At 39.0% G+C, this 18,921-nt stretch overlaps 1 protein-coding gene across 3 annotated transcripts in view; it reads right to left on the bottom strand.

Moving 5' to 3' along the window:
* Positions 1-18,921, bottom strand: part of TAF4B (TATA-box binding protein associated factor 4b) — a 180,265-nt gene that overhangs the window by 120,529 nt on the left and 40,815 nt on the right. For all 3 annotated transcript variants that reach the window (XR_001711287.4, XM_054672158.2, XM_016933481.4), the window contains exons 4-7: positions 12,303-12,464; positions 12,074-12,196; positions 5,086-5,175; positions 653-1,270 (exon numbers count right to left, since the gene is read on the bottom strand). Coding sequence is in view for 2 of the 3 variants with exons in the window: in XM_054672158.2 (XP_054528133.1) it covers positions 653-1,270; positions 5,086-5,175; positions 12,074-12,196; positions 12,303-12,464 (993 nt within the window). In the remaining variant the exon portion in view is untranslated. The remainder of the gene's footprint in view (positions 1-652; positions 1,271-5,085; positions 5,176-12,073; positions 12,197-12,302; positions 12,465-18,921) is intronic.

Below are 18,921 nucleotides of genomic sequence, written 5' to 3'. Positions count from 1 at the left end.
ACTACAGAAATACTGTACCAATATTAATTTCCTGTGTGTGACAACAGGTATGTTGTGGTTATGTTTTACAAAAAAAAGCTTTTAGGAGATATACACCATGCACGGTCATAATTTTTGCAACCACTCTCAGGTGGTTCAGTAAAGACTTACGTGTGTGTTTGCTGCTGGGCGTGGTGGCTCATTGCCTGTCTGTAATCCCAGGGCTTTGGGAGGCCAAGGCGGGTGGATCATTTAAGGCCAGGAGTTCAAGACTAGCCTGGCCAACATGGAGAAACTCCATCTCTAACAAAAATACAAAAATTAGAAAGGCGTGGTGGTGCACACCTGTAATTCCAGCTACTCAGGAGGGTAAGGCATGAGAAATGCTTGAACCTGGGAGGTGGAGGTTACAGTGAGCCGAGATCGTGCCACTGCACTCCAGCCTGGGCGACAGAGTAAGACTCTGTCTTTAAAAAAAAGGACTTATATGTGTGTTTGTGGGTGTGAGTAGAAAGAGGAAAACAAAGCAAATGAGGTTAAAAAAAAAAAAAATTAATTGGTCAAACCCGTAAACAGTATATAGCCTTACTAGTTTTCTACTAGTCTTACCAGTTTTCTGAATGTTCAAAATTTTCAAAATAAGTAACTGGGGAAGAAACAAAATGTTACTCACTAGTTGCTTGACTTGAACTGCCTGTGGAATCCCAGCTGGTTGTGAAAGGACAGGGCCCGGCTGGGCAAGTTTGATTTGAACTGGAGTCCCAATAACAGGCTTGTCAGATGTGGTCCCAGCAGAAGAAACAACAGGTTTCACAGATGGAAGACAAATAGCTGCACCTGAAGTTTCTCCAAAAGTTACTGCTGGAAGGGACAGTGTTACTGCTGTTCCGGAGACAACTGGCTTTTCAGGTTGCAGTGAGACCGTGGTCACTGTGTTTGGTACAGATGTCACAAGTGGTTTTGAAGTCTGAAGCAAACCAGTTCCAGCTGTTGTTCCTCCTGTTGCAGCAGTTGGGCCCACAGAATGAAGTGTCACAACTCCAGCTTTTGCTCCCACTGGACCAGCAAGTGGGTTCAAAGTTTGCACTGACACAGTTCTGGGTGCTGTTGCTCCAGAAACAATAATTGACTTTTCAGACTGGCTTGAGGACACTGTAGTTGTCACCACAGGAGAAGTTGTTACTGTTGTAGTACAGGTAGCAATGACCATGTCACTAGAAGTCTGCTGAACACATTGCTGGATGAAGCTCTGGGAGTTAGGCAGAAGTTGTCGTAAGGCAACCACGCTTTTCTGGAAATGCAGAGGAATGGAAAAAAACACTGCTAACAAATCAACTACTTGTGAAACAAAATGTGGTATTTCATACCTTTACAACTTAAAACCAATCAAAAGTGTATCAAGTATTTCAGTTGAAGACAGCTTGTATCACTTACCTATATCCTGCCAATATCCAGGATACAATCAATTTAAAGCCCAAGTGCCTGTTTTCCAATATGAAATTACTATATCTCAGTATTCAACTTATTTGTATTCCCTCAATATCAATTTGGTAAACACTGTATTATACTTTTCTATAATCATCTAAACCCTATAATAGATCATTAATAACTTCAGTATCTATAAGTTTATTTAAACCACAGCAGAATCTAGGTCTCTTCATTAAGTAACTTTCAAACTTTGGATAGAAATAGGTGCAGTGGCTCATGCCTGTAATCCCAGCACTCTGGGAGGCCAAAGTAAGCAATCACTTGAGGCCAGGAGTTTGAGACCAGCCTAGGCAACATGGCAAAACCCCATCTACACAAAAAATACAAAAATTAGTCAGGCGTGGTGGCACACACGTGTAGTCCCAGCTACTCGGGAGGCAGAGGTTGCAGTGAGCTGAGATCATGCCACTGCATTCCAGCCTGGGTGACAGAGCAAGACCCCATCTCCAAAAAAAAAAAAAAAAAAAAAAAGGAAAGGAAGAAATAGTCTTTAAAAGCCTAGGCAACATGGTAAAACCTCGTCTCTACAAAAAACACAAAAATTAAATTAGCAGGGCATGGTGGTGCATGCCTGTAGTCCCAGCTACCACAGGGGCTGAGGTGGGAGGATCACTTGGACCCAGGAGGTTGAGGTTGCAGTGAGCTGTGATCGCACCACTACACCCCAGCCTGGGTGACAGAGCAAAACCTCATCTCAAAAAAAAATTTTTTTAATAAAAATAAAGAAATATCTTTACATCAAAATAAAATTAAATACAAAGTGAATTTTACGATCTGAAAGAATTGAGCTAGCATATTTTCTTTTTTCTTATTGAGACGGAGTCTCACTCTGTTGCCCAGGCTGGAGTGCAGTGGCTTGATCTCGGCTCTCTGCAACCTCTGCCTCCTGAGTTCAAGAGATTCTCCTGCCTCAGCCTCCTGAGTAGCTGGGACTACAGGCACATGCCACCACTGGCTAATTTTTGTATTTTTTAGTAGAGACAGCCATGTTGGCCAGGCTGGTCTCCATCTCCTCACCTCAGGTGATCCGCCAACCTCGGCCTCCCAAAGTGCTGGGATTACACGCGTGAGCCACCACGCCCAGCCAAGCATACTTTCTGACTGTCAGCATCTATCTTTGTATCCTACTTAAAGAGTAAAGGCAGTTCAAACTAAAAACTAATAGGTTGTGCCTTTTCATTCCTGGAGTTTTCATTTGTTTAGCCAACAGAAATGGAAAGCTAGGACTCTTGTGCCAAACAGCCAAGTCGTGAATGCAAAGGAAAAATTCCTGAAGGAACTTCAAAGGGCTACGCCATGTGACACATAAATGATAAGAAAATGAAACAGTCTTATTGTTGACATGGAGAAAGTTTGAGTGGTGTGGACAGAAGATCAAACCAGCTACAACATTCCCTTAAGCAAAAGTCTAAATCAGAGTATAGCACTAACTCTTCAATTCTATGAAGGCTGAAAAGTGAGGAAGCTGCGGAAGAAAAGTATGAAGTTAGGAGAGGCTGGCTCATGAAGTTTAAGGGAAGAAGCTCTCTTGATAACTAACATAAAAGTGCAAGGTAAAGCTGCAAGTACTGATGTAGAAACTGCAGCAAATCATACAGAAGATATAGCTAAGATTTTTTTTTTTTGAGACGGAGTCTCACTCTTGTCACCCAGGCTACAGTGCAATGCACGATCTTGGCTCACTGCAACCTCTGCCTCCTGGGTTCAAGCAATTCTCCTGCCTCAGCCTCCCAAGTAGCTGGGACCACAGGCATGCGCCACCACGTCCAGCTAACTTTTTTATTTTTTTTAGTAGAGTCAGGGTTTCTCCATGTTGGCCAGGCTGGTCTCGAACTCCTGACCCCAGGTGATCTGCCTGCCTCGGGCTCCTAAAGTGCTGGGATTACAGGCGTGAGCCACCACGCCTGGCCAACGACAGATTTTCAATGGAGACAAAACAACATTCTATTGGAGGAAGCTAGGTCTTTCATAGCTTTTGGCTGAGGAAAAGTCAATGCATGGCTTCAAGGCTTCAAAGGACAGGCTGTGACTTTCTTGTTAGGGGCTAATGTAGGTGGTGACTTCAAGTGGAAGCCAATGCTCATTTACTATTCCAAAAATCCTAGGGCTCTTAAGAATTATGCTAAATCTACTCTGCCTGTGCTCTATCAATGAACAAAGCATGGATGACAGCACATCTGTTCACAGCATGGTTTACTGAATATTTTAAGCCCACTGTTGAGAACTACTGCTCAGAAGAAAAAAAAAAAAGATTCTTTTCAAAATATTACCACTCATTGACAATACACCTCGTCACCCAGAAGTTCTGATAGAGATGTACAAGGAGATCATTATTGTCTTCCTGTCTGCTAACACAACCTCCATTCTGCAGCCCACATATATCAAGGAGTAATTCTTACTTTCAATTATTATTTAAGAAATAGATTTTGTAAGACTACGGCTGCCATAGACAGTGATTCCTCTGATGAATCCGGGGGCAAAGTCAACTGAAAACCTTCTGGAAAAGATTCACCATTTTAGATGCCATTAAGTATATTTATGAGTCAGGCAGGAGATCAAAATATCAACACTAACAGGAGTTCATAAGAAGTGGATCCCCATCCTCATAGATGACTATGAGGGGTTCAGAACTTCAGTGGAAGAAGTCACTGCAGATATGCTAGAAATAGCAAGAGAACCACAGTTGAAAGTGGAGCCTGAAGATGTGACCGAATTGCTGCAATCTCAGGACAAAACTGAAAGAGATGAGGAGTTGCTTCTTACAGATGAGCAAAGAAACTGGTTTCTTGAGATGGAGTCTACCCCTGGTCAAATGCTATAAATGTTGTTAGGATGGTAACAAAGAATTTAGAATATGACAACAACTAGTTAACAAAGCAATGGCAGGGTATGAGAGAATTGACTCCAATTTTGAAAGAAGTTCTGCTGTGTGTGAAATGCTATCAGACAGCACTGCATGCTACAGAGAAATCTTTTGTGAAGGGAAGAATCAACTGATGACACAAATTGCACTGTTGTCTTAATTTAAGACATTGCCACAGCTGGGTGTGACCACCTTCAGTGACCACCACCTTGACCAGCAAAAAGCCATCAACATTGAGGTAAGACTCTTTACCATCAAAAATACTATAACTTGCTGAAGGTTCAGATGATTGTCAGCACTTTTTAGCAATAAAATATTTTTTAATTAACATATGTAATTGTTTTTTCAAATATAATGCTATTGTATACCTAATAAAGTATACCATAAAGTTTTATATGCATTTGGATACCAAAAATTTCATATGACTCACTTTATTGTGATATTAGCTTTCTTATGGTGGTCTGAAACCAAACCTGCAGTACCTCTGTGGTATGTCTGTATATTCTCATACAAGTATTAAACAATATAATCATGAACTTATGTTCATGAATAAAATGTTACTTCTCTTTTTTCAAAGTGTCCAAATTAAAATAATATTATGAACACGCTTTATAGCTTACAAAAGCACTCAGAGGTTTCTCCTACACTGTCAGTATCTTCACATTCAATTGCTGTCATATTGAAATATTCCCATTTTTAATTATTTTAGAGTAATCTAATCCAAATTATTTCTTCTAAGTGACACATAACTCTACCTTAAGAAAAGGAACCAGGTGAGGCTGAGGTGAAGACTTGAGTTCAACATACAGTTTCCTAGTAAATTCTTCTGCTTCGATTTTTGCATCCTGAGGGATGGGAGAAATAGAAACAATTTTAAGTCTACAAATCTTTTAAAAGAGACAAAGTATATAATTCATGATTGTAGACATAGCAAACTTTTCACAAATGATAAAGTCAATTAAATATAGGCTTTTTTCTTCATGCCAGCTATGAAATGTGTAAGCATAAATGATAGAGATGTTTATTCATAGAGAATACAACGAAGGGGTGATTTTTTTTGTTTTAAAGATCACAGGAAGCAAAGAGTAGAGCTGATGGGCTGAGTAATACTACATTATTACAATCTGTTAAGAACAATTAAGAATTGAAGGCACGCGTGTCTTAAATTTCTTAGGGTGGGCAACAGGAAGTTACTCAGTTTGGAGACCTTAGGGTTTAAGTTCTCTAAAACGATTTGGAAATTAATCTGCTAGCCTGCTGGTGTTCTTTGCACACAAGAGCCAGGGACAACATTTCCAGAATTAGTAGAAGTACTTTCAAAATAACTTGATGCCAGTGATAATGTGTAAGATGTAGCTGATTGAATTATCTTATTCTTTTCAAATGTATAAAATATAGTTTTAAAAATTTTGCCTAATAGGACATATTATATACTTAATAAAGATTATAATTGTGCGGTGACAGAGAACATCTGGTTTTTTCTTCATGAAGTTGTGGAAGGAGCATTCAAGGAAAGGTAACTATGATCTTAGATTTCAAAAAAAATTCAGCTTTTATTTTAGATTCAAGAGGTACAAGTACAAGTTTGGGGTACAGATGATCTCGTCACCCAGGTAGTGAGCACAGTTATCTAGGAGGTAGTTTTTCAGCCCACACACCCCCTCACTCCCACTTTCTAGTAGTTCCCAGTGTCTATTGTTCCCATCTTTACGTCCAAGTGTACTTAATGTTTAGCTCCCACTTGTAAGTGAGAACATGTAGTATCTGGTTTTCTACTCCTGCACCAATTTGCTTAGGATAATGGCCATTCACACTGCTACAAAAAACATGATCTTGTTCTTTTTTATGGTTGTGTAGTATTCCATGGTGTATATGTACCACTTTTTATTTATCCAACCCACTGTCAATTAACACCTCTGCTGATTCCATGTCTTGGCTGTTTTGAGTAGTGCTGCGATAAACATACAAGTGCATATGTCTTTTTTATAGAATGATTTATTTTCCCTTGGATATATACCCAGTAATGGCACTGCTGGGTCAAATGGTAGTTCTATTTTTAGTTCTTTAAGAAATCTTCAAACCGCTTTCCACGGTAGCTAAACTAATTTACATTCCCACCAACAGCGTATAAGTGTTTGTTCTCTTTGCAGCCCCACCAGCATCTGTTTTTTGACTTCTTAGTAACAGACATTTTGACTAGTATGAGTGGTATCTCATTGTGGTTCTGATTTGCATTTCTCTGATGATTAGTGATGATGAGCATCTTTTCATGTTTGTTGGCTGCTTGTATGTCTTCTTTTCAGAAATGTCTGTTCATGTTGTTTACCTTTTAATGGGGTTTTTTCTTGTTGATTTTTAAGTTCCTTATTGATTCTGTATATTAGACCTTTGTCAGATATATAGTTCGCAAATATTTTCTTCCATTCTGTAGGTGGTCTGTTTACTCTGTTGATAGTATCTTCTGCTGTGCAGAAGCCCTTAGTTTAGTTAGGTTCCACTTGTCAATTTTTGTTTTTGTTGAAATTGCTTTTGGAGAGTTTGCCATAAATTCTTTGCCAAGGCCGATGTCAGGAAGGGTATTTCCTGGGTTTTCTTCTAGGACTTTTACAGTTTGAGGTCTTACATTTAAATCTTTAATCCATCTCAAGTTAATTTTTATATATGGTGAAAAGTAGGGGTCCAGTTTCATTCTTCCGCACATAGATAATGAGTTATCCCAGCACCATGTATAGAATCAGTCCTTTCCCCACTACTTTTTTTTTTTTTTTTGAGATAGAGTCTCACTGTGTCACCGAGGCTGTAGTGCAGTGGCGTGATCTTGGCCCACTGCAACCTCCCCCTCCCAGGTTCAGGCAATTCCCCTGCCTCGGCCTCCTGAGTAGCTGGGACTACAGGCATATGCCACCACACCCAGCTAATTTTTGTATTTTTTTAGTAGAGATGGGGTTTCGCCGTGTTGACCATACTGGTCTGAATCTCCTGACTGCAAGCGATCCACCTGCCTCAGCCTCCCAAAGTGCTAGGATTATAAAAGGTGTGAGCCACTGTGGCCAGGCCCCATTACTTATTTTTGTTGACAATGTCAAAGATCAGATAGTTGTAGGTGTGCAGCTTTATTTCTGGGTTCTCTATTCTGTTCAATTGGTCTATGTGTCTGTTTTTGTATCAGTGCCATGCTGTTTGGATCACTGTAGCCTTACAGTATAGTCTGAAGTCAGGTAATGTGATGCCACTTGGCTTTGTTTTTTTTTTTTTTTTTTTTTGCTTCTAATTGTTTTGGCTATTCAGGCTCTTTTTTGGTCCTATATGAATTTTAAAAGAGTTTTCTCTAATTCTGTGGAAAATGACATTGGTAGTTTGACAGGAGTAACATTGAATCTGTCAATTGCTTTGGGCAGTATGGCTATTTTAATGATATCAATTCTTTCAGTCCATAAGCATGAATTTTCAACAGTGTTTTGTATTTCTCCTTGCAGACATCTTTCACCTCCTTGGTTAGCTGTATTCCTAGGTACTTCATTTTTGTGTGTGTGGCTATTGTAAATGGGACTGTGCTCTTGATTTGGCTCTTAGCTAGAACATTTTTGGTGTATAGAAATGCTGATTTTTGAAAACTGATTTTGTACCCTGAAACTTTACTAAAGTCGTTTATCAGTTCTAGAAGCCTTTTGGCCTTTAAGATTTTCCAGGCATAGAATCACATCATCAGTGAAGACAGAGTTTTACTCCTTTTTTTTTCCTATTTGGAGGCCTTTTATTTCTTTCTCTTGCCTGACTGCTCTGGCTACAACCTCCAATATTATGTTAAATAGGAATGGTGAGACCTTGTCTTGTTCCAATTCTCAAGGGAAATGGTTCGAGCTTTTGCCCATTCAATATGATGTTGGCTATGAATCTGCAAGACTATTTTCAGAATGACATTGTAAATCCATAACAGCAGTTCCAAAGAACTGAGGAACATTTACACATTGCTTACACTATTAAGCATTTCAGGGGTATGTGTGATCTATTTTCCATTAATACTAACATCTTGGAGAGAAAGCCTTTTTCACTAAGCTAATGTTTGCACACATGGTGCAAAGGCAACAATGGGTAAAACTACCGGTAAGAAAGGCAATGGCAAAGTGAAACAGCCATCATCACATTCTACAGTGCTATGTGCTTGGAGAAAAAAAAAAAAAAAAAAACAGAAGGCCAAGCACAGTGGCTCACACCTGTAATCCCAGTACTTTGGCGGGCCAAGGGTGCAGGATCGCTCGAGGCCAGGAGTTGGGAGACTAGCTTGGGTAACATAGTGAAACCCTGTCACTACAAAAAAATATTTTAAAACTAGCTGGGCATGGTGGCACACACCTCTTAGTCCTAGCTACTTGGAGGGTGAAGTGGAAGGAGCCCTTGAGCCCGTAAGTTTGAGGCTGCAGTGAGCTAGTATCATGTCACTGCACTCCAGCCTGAGCAAGAGAGCAAGACTCTTACTCTAAAAAATAAAAATAAAAAAAATAGACCCAATTTCACTTTGAAACATCCTTGGATGAAGCAGTAAAAATTAACTTTACTAAATCTCAACTCTTCAGTAGATACCTCTTTAATATTGTGTATAACAAATAGGAAACATACATAGAGCATTTTTGTTGCAGATCAAAGTCAGAGGATCAAGGAAAAGCACTGTAATTGAGTCGCTAAACTAGCCACTTTTTTCCATTTTTACTGAAAAGAATGGCAAAGCAATTGTGGTTATTCAGACTCGGGTATTTGTTAGATATTTTCTCAACAACAAACTAAACCACTAACAGTAAAGAAAACAATGGATAGCATTTGTTGCTAATGATAAAAATTAAAGCTCTCCAGCCAAAATTACAATTTTGAAAAATGTGTAACAACTATTCTGAGCTTGATAGCTTCCTGGTACAAGAATTTTCTAATAAGGTTGGTGAATTTAATGAGCATGTTATTTTGATATCTTAAATAATAAATCTGGAAACATTTGAAAGATCTGCATAACTCAGTGAACCAGTATTTTCCCAATGAACAATGAATGTCATTACAAAAATCATACGTGGGTAAAAGATCCATTCAGCATGCAGGATAAACCAGTAGACTCTAAAGAATATCCACCATGATCTGGAGAAAAGCTATTTTTAAAAAAATAATCACTATTCCAACCACCTCTCTTCACAAGACCAGATATTCTCCAAATACTCCCAAAAAAATAACATATCACAAAACAGATTAAATGCAGAAGATATGAGAATCCAGCTGTTTTCCATTAGGTCAGCCACTAAGATTTGCAAAATTGGTACAGCAATGCCACTCTTCTCATTCAATTCTGTTGTTGTTTTGAAACTCGGTTTTCACTTAAATGTCAGTTGTGTTAACATTTAATGGGTTTACTGTTGTTTGTTAATAAACAAGCTGGGCACGGTGGCTCATGCCTGTAATCCTAGCACTTCGCCAGGCCAAGGTGGGATGATTACTTGAGCTCAGGAGTTTGAGATCAGCCTGAGCAACATAGCAAGACCCTGTCTCTACAAAAAAAAATCAAAAAATTAGCCAGGTGTGGTGGCACATGTCAGTGGTCCCAGTTACCTGGGAGGTTGACGCGGGAGGATTGCTTGATCCCGGGAGGGTCAAGAAAGCAGGGAGCCTTGTTCACGCCACTGCACTCCAGCCTGGGTGACAGAGTAAGACCCTACCTCAAAAAAAATTTTTTTCAATAAAAAAAGTTAAGCATTTTTCAGTTTTAATGTTAACCCCACAAAAAATAAAATGCCTTGGGGAGTCCTCAAGTTTTAGGAATTCAAAGGTATCCTAAAACCAAAATGTTTTAGAACTGCTGTTTGTCGTTCTAAAGTAAACAGATCTTAAAACTAGAGGCAATATTTGATTAATTCCTAACTGTTTCTATCTGTCCATAAAATTCACACATATGTTTTGTGGTTAAAAAGTCTTTAATATTTTATGGGATACGTGTTCATTTCCAACAGGTCTCTTCATCTAGAGTACTCCATTTCAGAGAAACAAGTCATCATATCCCCTTTCAAAACTAGCATACCTTGAAAAGGGAAGATCAAAAGCTCAATGTTTACTTTTAAAAAGACACCCGTAAAGTTGAATTAAAAATTTGTTGGTATGAGGTATTTTAGACATCTGTAATAAAAACATCTTCCCAAATGAAAAACTAACCATTTCAAGTGTGCTCTAACATCTTACAGGCAGCATTAAAAACAGTAGTAAAGAAGGTATTTTAATATTTATAAACTATGCTTGTTTTTGCTGTATAATATTTGAAATATACACATTTTATACTTGGAAAAAGGGACAATTTTTATGTGAAAAATATAATTCTAATTACGTGGTGAGAGAAATCTGTATATTATAGTAGTTCAAAAAATCCAAATCCATTTGTTTGTTATATCCTCAGCATGTCTTAAGCATATAATATGAAATATTTGCTAACTTCTATCTTCACTCTTTTTAGTGCACCTACATATTTTACCTGAAAGAGGATGTAAGAAACCAAAGGCATATAATTTGGTAGCTAAAAGACACAGCATCCTGGCACTCATATAAACATCAACGATCATCATGTTTAACATTCTCATCTGCAAGATGAGAATCTTATAGATAAGGAAAGTGAGGCCTAAGAGCATTAACTAACTTCTGTGGTCCCAAAGCTTGGTGTCTATCTGGACATATAAGAACCGAATTTCATTATCTATTGATAGCCTGGCTTTCTGAGATTTCATAATTCTTTTTTCTTTTCTTTTCTTTTTTTTTTTTTGAGACAGAGTCTTGCTCTGTTGCCCGGGCTAGAGTACAGTGGTGCAATCTCAGCTTACCGCAACCTCCGCCTCCCAGGTTCAAGCCATTCTCCTGCCTCAGCCTTCCAAGTAGCTGGGATTACAGGCGTGCGCCACCACACCTGGCTAATTTTTATATTTTTAGTAGAGAAGAGATTTCACCATGTTGGCCAGGCTGGTCTCAAACTCTTGACCTCAGGTGATCCACCTGCCTCGGCCTCCCAAAGTGCTGGGATTACAGGCATGAGCTACTGTGCCCAGCAGAGATTTCATAATTCTAATAACAATTTCCTATTGACTAAATAATGAACCTTCTCTCCAAGGCCCTTTGTAGAGTAAGGGAGGCAAGACTGATGTACAGAAATAATATATATATCAAAACATCATGTTGTATACCTTAAACATATACAATTTTTTAAAAAAGGTAAATTTTCAAAAGAAATATACAATAGGTTTTTCTAGCCAAGATTTATAGTCTTTACAAAGCTTTCAAGAAGCAAAAAACAAAATTTATCAAGAACTACATTTAAAATAAATCTCAGGCCGGGCTTGGTGGTTCACGCCTGTAATCCCAACACTTTGGGAGGTCAGGGCAAGTGCATCACTTGAGGCCAGGAGTTTGAGACCAGCCCGGCCAACATGGCAAAACCCCGTCTCTACTAAAAATACAAAAATTAGCCGAGCGTGGTGATGCACACCTGTAATCCCAGCTACTCGGGAAGCTGAGGCAGGAGAATCATTTGAACCCAGGAGGCAGAGGTTGCAGTCAGCCTAGATCACGCCACTGCACTCCAGCTTGGGCAACAGAGCGAGACTCTGTCTCAAAACATAAATTAAATAAATAAATAAATAAAATAAATCCCATTTAAAAATATCCATTTCCCAATTAAAACATGTTATATGGATTCCCCCAGAATTTGCAGGATTTTATAGCACTACTTACCAAAAGTTGTTCCACCAGCTTCTTCACATTTTGCCCCATTTCTGGGGACTGTGATCCACTACATGCTAGTTTTATTAACATTGCAAGGAAGTTCTTGCATTTCTTCACATTTTCTAGCATTGTCTAAATATGAAAATGTAAATATAAGCAAACACAAGTGTTAGTGAGCAAACAATTCAAAAGAACTTGCAAGGAACAAGATTTATATAAGGTGCAAGTAAGAGCTTACCGGAGAAAGATTAATCTGAACAGCTGCTGAGTTCTCTGCTTTAAGATTGGGCTCATTTGAAGGAGTGGATGATGCTCCCAAACTTGAAGGCTTCAGGGTAGTTACAGTATTCAATGGCTTTCCAGGAGTAACTGTGACGACACTGGTTGGCACAGCCACAGACTGAAATTAAAGGTATTAAATATTTAGGCATGTATTACTATGATACATTAGTGGGTGCCTCATTTCACACTCATCAGACAAGTTAATTTTGACATCTGTGGTTTTATGTTATGCTCTAGTAGTCTAAGGCAATATAATACAGTTCTAGGAACTCTTGAGTCTAGCAGATCTGGGTTTCATTCTCACCCCATCTACTATTTCATTACCACCTACCAAGTGTTGACTGCAGGCAAGTTACTTAATCTTGCTAATCCTGATTACTCTCTGCAAAAATAGGGATTGCAACGGTACCTGCTGTCCTAGGATTTTTTGTGAAAAACAGTGCTAAAGCAAATAAGTCCTCAAAAAATATTATTAATACTCCAAGAAGTATCTGAAAGTCTTTATAAGAACATAGAATATTCTGCTTTTTCTTAAGAACAAAGCAGAGCAATCTACTTATTATCTAAAATTTAGATAAACTGCTTTTATGTAGACCATTAAAGTAGTAAGCATGAAGAATATTATAAAACATGGTATCTTATATTCACACTGAAAAGAATTTCAGTTGTTTCTCTACCTTCCATCAAAATGAGGTGTGACTCTAGCATCACCTACAGGACAAAAACCTCATACAAGCAATCACAAGTCAGGCAGTAATTTAGAAAATCACATTGAGATAAAGCAACAATCTTAAAGACAAACACTAAAAGTTACAGAACATAATAAAAGTTTGGGGATCAGGGATAAGGAATAGTATTTACATACAATTCACACAGAAAACTGAACAATGCACCATCATTTAATTTAAATGTCTATGTTCTACAAGCATGCAACACAAAAAGGTCAAGTTGCAATCACCTTCAAGAAAATTTCCTTCTATAATAGTCAAGATAGGTGAATTTGAATGTACAATAAAATCTCCCACATTAGAGAGACTGGAATATGTATTAGACAAGAATGTTCTGAGGGTAAAAAATGGGAAGAAGGACAAGTGCAGTGGCTCACACTTACAATACCAGCACTTTGGAAGGCTGAGCCAGGAGGATTGCTTGAGGACAGGAGTTCGAGACCAGTCTGGGTAACCTAACAAGACCCTGTCTCTAGAAAAAAATTTTCTTTACAAACAGGAAGAACATTTAAAATGCTGAGAATTGATAGAAGGAGAGGAGTGGGGACACATGGTGGCCCTAACATGGGTTTGGGGTATATGGGCCTTCATTTTACTATTATTTTTTTCAACAGCAGACATATTACATATGTGTACATATTACATATGTGTACATATCACATGTAGTCTTGTTTGCATGTATATTTCATAATGCATAATAAAAATATTAAATACCATATGCTAATACATTTGAAACAAAACCAAAAGGGTTTTTGGAAAAACATGAAATGACAAAATTAGCACAAAACACAGAAACTAGAATAGACAAATTAAAGACATTGAAATGATACCCAAAAAGACCTCCCTCCCTCAAGTCTCCAGGCTCAGATATTTTCCATGTGATTTTTCCACACTTTTGCATAACTCCTGTCTTATACAACATGTTCTAGAAAAACAGAGTAGGGAAAGCTGTTCAGTTCATTTTATGAGAAAGGTCTGTAACATATTTCAGTATTGAATAAGGATAATAAAAGAAAAGTAAACTTAAAGACTCACCTGGCAAAAACTTTAATAAGATTTTAAAATTACTGATTAATGATGAGGACTAGAACAATAAAGTTTTTAACAAAAGAGATAAAATTAAAAATTACACCTAAGTTAGTACAATTTTGTTAAATATAGATAGAGCCTCAAAGGCACATTCAAAAGGAAGTCTCCCTCCTTTTCATATCTTTAGTCCTGCTCTCCAACCTACCACTCAGTTTCTTCTGAATTCTTGTGGAGATTTTCTAATAAATTTTTAGTTTTCTATACAGTAAATAAGCCTCTTTCTTTAGTCTATGTACTGCCATATTTAAGAAAGTGTAATCTGGAATTTTAGCTGGTGGTTATGATCACCTCTGAGGACTGATGGGAGAGGTTCCTTGGGGGCGTACTGTCCCCCTCCCTCAGGAAGCAAACTAAGGTCCAACTGAAATGTGAGTTTAGGAAAAACGTCCTATCGTTTATAAGTAGAGGGGGCATTTATGGAATTCTATTTTCCTTGTCAATGTTTTATCCTGTCTCCAGTAAAAAAAAAAAAAAATCTGTCCTTCATAACACTTTCTAGTATAGCTACTACTTGTATCTTACCACAGGGGTCCCCAACCCCTGTGCCGCGGGCGGGTATAGGTCTGTGGCCTGTCAGGAATATGGACACACAGAGGAGGCAAGTGAGCATTACTGCCTGAGCTTTGCCTCCTGTCAGGTCAGCGGTGCCATTAGTCTCATAGCAGCATGAACCTTCTCGTGAACTGCACATGCAGGTGATTTAAGCTGCACTCTCCTCGTGAGAATCTAATGCCTGATGATCTTGATAGACGCAACCGGAAGATTAGGGGAAAGGTTCCAGAAGAATCCCCCACGCGCCTGCCCACTGGGAGGAGGAGGGGTGGAGCCTCGGGAAGATCAGGCCCTTTGCAAGGGGGAGGAGCCTGGCCTCTCCTGTTCCTGTGTGGTGACCCGAGATTCAATTTGTGAGATGGGGGCCTGCTAACGGGAACCCCTCTGGCTTTGCTGAGTTTTTTTTTTCTTTTCGCCTAATAAATTCCATTCCCCCTCACCCTTAAAAGTGTCTTTTTTTTTTTTTTTTTTTGAGACGGAGTCCGGCTCTGTCCCCCAGGCTGGAGTGCAGTGGTGCGATCTCGGCTCACTGCAATCTCCGCCTCCTGGGTTCAAGTGATTCTCCTGCCTCAGCCTCCTGAGTAGCTGGGATGAGAGCCGCCCCCCACCATACCACCCGGCTCATTTTTGAATGTTTAGTAGAGACAGGGTTTCACCATGTTGGCCAAGCTGGTCTCAAACTCCTGACCTCAGGTGATCCACCCGCCTAGGCCTCCCAAAGTGCTGGGATTACAGGTGTGACTCACCATGCCTGGCCCAAAGTGTCTTAAACTCAATCACAACTCTGCCTTTGACTCAACAGACCAGCCAATGGTAACTTCAATGCTTTTCAAGGCTGCACTGACTGACTAGGCATGTCTTGAGGACAGGAGGAAAACGGACTGAAGTATATGTGAAATAAATGTGTGAAAACCAATTCTACACAGAGCCAATAAAATGAGTTGTATGGAAATTTAGAAGATGAAATAGCATTTCAAGGAGGGTCATTTTCTGTACCTGTCTGAAACAGCAATTGCTTTAGGTTTATTCACATTTAATTAGAAATACTAGTCACTTGCACATTAGATTCCAATCTAACAATGGGCCAAACTACATCTTCATCAAATACAAGGTAAAAGTGAACACAAGATTTCTAACTAGTTCTTGTGTTATATTTATCAGACTAAGCCTAATAGGAAAATACTTTCAAAATTTCTTAACACACACATTTGCATTTACAGTCTGACAATCAAGTACAAGGAGTTGTATCTTCTCTCATTTTTAAGTTCTAGCTCCTTATTTCCATGCCTAAAACTGAGATGCTTATCCCTTAAAGTGGACAGATATCATTAACTTCATTCTTTACTAATTCCACTGTTCTAGGCTACCACTAAGGAGTAGCCCAACTTAAAATATGCATCAACCTAAATTAGCTAAGAAAAATAAATGGTCCACACAAAAATATCAATGACAGATTAACATGAGCATTTTAAAATAACTACAAACATGAGGAAACATACAAATTTCAATTATTTCTATTGTGACAAAGTCACAGATATGTACTAACACAATGTAATACTCCATGGTTCTGTAGTTTGAAGCCTACATTTGTAGCTGAAAGAAATTCTAAGTTTTAGTTTAAGCTTAGTAAAGATTTTCCCCTTCACCTGAATTCACAGGCTCCAGGTTGTCTCTTTTATAAAAACTACTAATAAAGGCTGGGTGCAATGGCTGATGCCTATAATCCCAGCATTTTGCAAGGCAGAGGCGGGAGGATTTGCTTGAACCCCAGGAGTTCAAGAACAGCCTGGGCAACAGAGTAAGACCTCATCTCTATTTTTTAAATAAAGTAATTTTTTTAAAAACTACAAATATAATTAGTGATCACTGGCTATGATTACTAAGTAAATGAACACAAGCTTTCATGTTCTAGAACTATTAAGACTTCAACGAATATTCAGAGAGCACAGAAATAGAATTGTGGCTGTAGCTGGCAGGGGACAAATTAAAGCCCATGGATGTGGAGAATCCCCAATACACTCTAAGAAGTAATATCCAAGAAACTCACTTTACCACTAAACTGGCTCCCAAAAGGGCCCTGAAGAAGTAGTGTAGTGGAGTTCCTTCAGTTATCCCAGCACAACATAATTTGCTCTCTGTGTCCTGAAGAGCCATAATGTACAAACAGCAGTCTTAAGTATCTAAGATCATGTTGCTAAGTATGTTTTCTCTCCGCAATATATTTTTTTAACCTGTGGTGTTATTTATGTACTCAATCTTTAAGAACTATATCCAATGAAAAACTGATATACTCGAAGTACTGATAGTCTAAAGTGGTTAACTTCTTCATAAAACAATATGATAGTAGCTATCAATAGGCCTAAATTTATATTCTTTGGCCCAATAATCTCCTTAGAATTTATCCTAAGGAAAAAAATACAGTAGGTTTTGAGATAATCAGTACATAGGTCATTAAGAACAGTTTCCAGAGTCAGATAAAGGCTCAAATCCTCACTCTGCCACATACTAGCAGAAATCAAGCAAGCTTCTTAACCTCTCATATAAAATAGAGATAACACTTCCTTATAGTATAGTCACAAGGATGAAACGAGATGATGAATGTAAGGCACCTAAAAAAGTGTCAAGCATGTTAAGTGACAACAAATGGTATTAGTAGAAAAATATTATGTTTAAAATCAGATTCACTGCTCATCATTTCTGTTAGATGAAAAGAACGTGAGCAGTATGGTTCAAGTTTGGAACACCAAAAGAAGGTCTGATCTACTAGCATGGGATTCCACATAGCATGCTCCAAGAAGATGCATAGTCCCAGGACTATCAGATCCACTGGTTTTATCACGTATGTCTTGACTCGGAAACTAGGAGTCTAGTAAAATATTAGAACAGCCAGCAAGAGGTACAGGTGAAGTACAAACATAGAGGCAATACTCTATGAGTATGGGATTCCATCCTCCAAGACTCAGCATACTCATTGAATCAAAAATTTCCATATGGTACTATGTCCCCAACAGGACAAACCCATAGATCAAGGAATCAAGGAGAAGAAGCATGAATGGCCCCCACTTACCATCACTCACAACAAACACTCACTGGAGGACTTTGTGTTTCCCATTTCTGCCCACAGGAAGCAAACACCTCTACCAGAGGACAAAGCAAGAGTTCCTGTAAATAGACACTAAGAACAGACACTAAGAGTCGGGTGCGGTGGCTCATGCCTGTAATCCCAGGACTTTTGGAGGCTGAGGTAGGCGGATTACTTGGTCAAGAGTTCAAGACCAGCCTGGCCAACATGGTGAAACCCCATCCCTACTAAAAATACAAAAAATCAGCTGGGCATGGTGGCACACACCTGTAATCCCAGCTACTTGGGAGGCTGAGGCAGGAGAATCACTGGAACCCAGGGAGTAGGGGTTGCAGTGAGCCAAGATCGCACCACAGCGCTCCAGCCTAGGTGATAGAGTGAGACTCTGTCTTCAAAAATAAAATAAAACAAAACAAAATAAAAAATAAATAAAATAAAATAGACACTATGGCTGCACTATGGTTCCTTGTAACCATGATCCAGCAGGAAAGACAGGAGTAATTATCTTAGGAAGAGTAATCGACTCCCATCATCTGGAGGAGGTAGGGTTGCTATTACGCAATGGAGGCAAAAAGAAGTATGTGTGGCAAATCCACGTGATTCAGGTGATTCACTTAAATGCCTCCTTGTATTTCCTTGCCCAATTGTGATGATAAATAGACAAGCCGTAGCAACCCTGACCTCAAATGAACATGGTTATTAAGACCACAGGTCCCTCAGGGATGAGGGTCTGGTCATGTTATCATTTAAGTTAACAAAGACCAGTATAGTTGGTAGTTGAGGGGAAGGGAATCTAGGAAGGCACAGTGGAAGAGGGAAATAATTAATATCAGGTGCCACCAGAAACCAGCTGCAGCAGTGGGGACTGTAGTTCATCGTATTAACCTCCTCTTTGTTTCCCCAAAGACGAAAACCATGAGAATCCCAGAACAGCTGATCTCCAACATGTATGAGGAAACACATACAAGTGATGCAAGGAGTAGCCTGTGATGAACCATGACAAGGAGTGATATGTACTGTCCTAGCTAGCTGCTAGGAATGATATTAGACAGCCTCCATTTACAAGTTCCATCAGGCTTCCCTCAGCTGCAGAGGATCACCTTGCCCAAAGGTAACTTTCCCAG

Source organism: Pan troglodytes, chromosome 17 (genome assembly GCF_028858775.2).
Source record: "Pan troglodytes isolate AG18354 chromosome 17, NHGRI_mPanTro3-v2.0_pri, whole genome shotgun sequence".
In the NCBI taxonomy this organism is placed as follows: domain Eukaryota; kingdom Metazoa; phylum Chordata; class Mammalia; order Primates; family Hominidae; genus Pan; species Pan troglodytes.
This window is presented reverse-complemented; position numbering and strand designations above follow the sequence as displayed.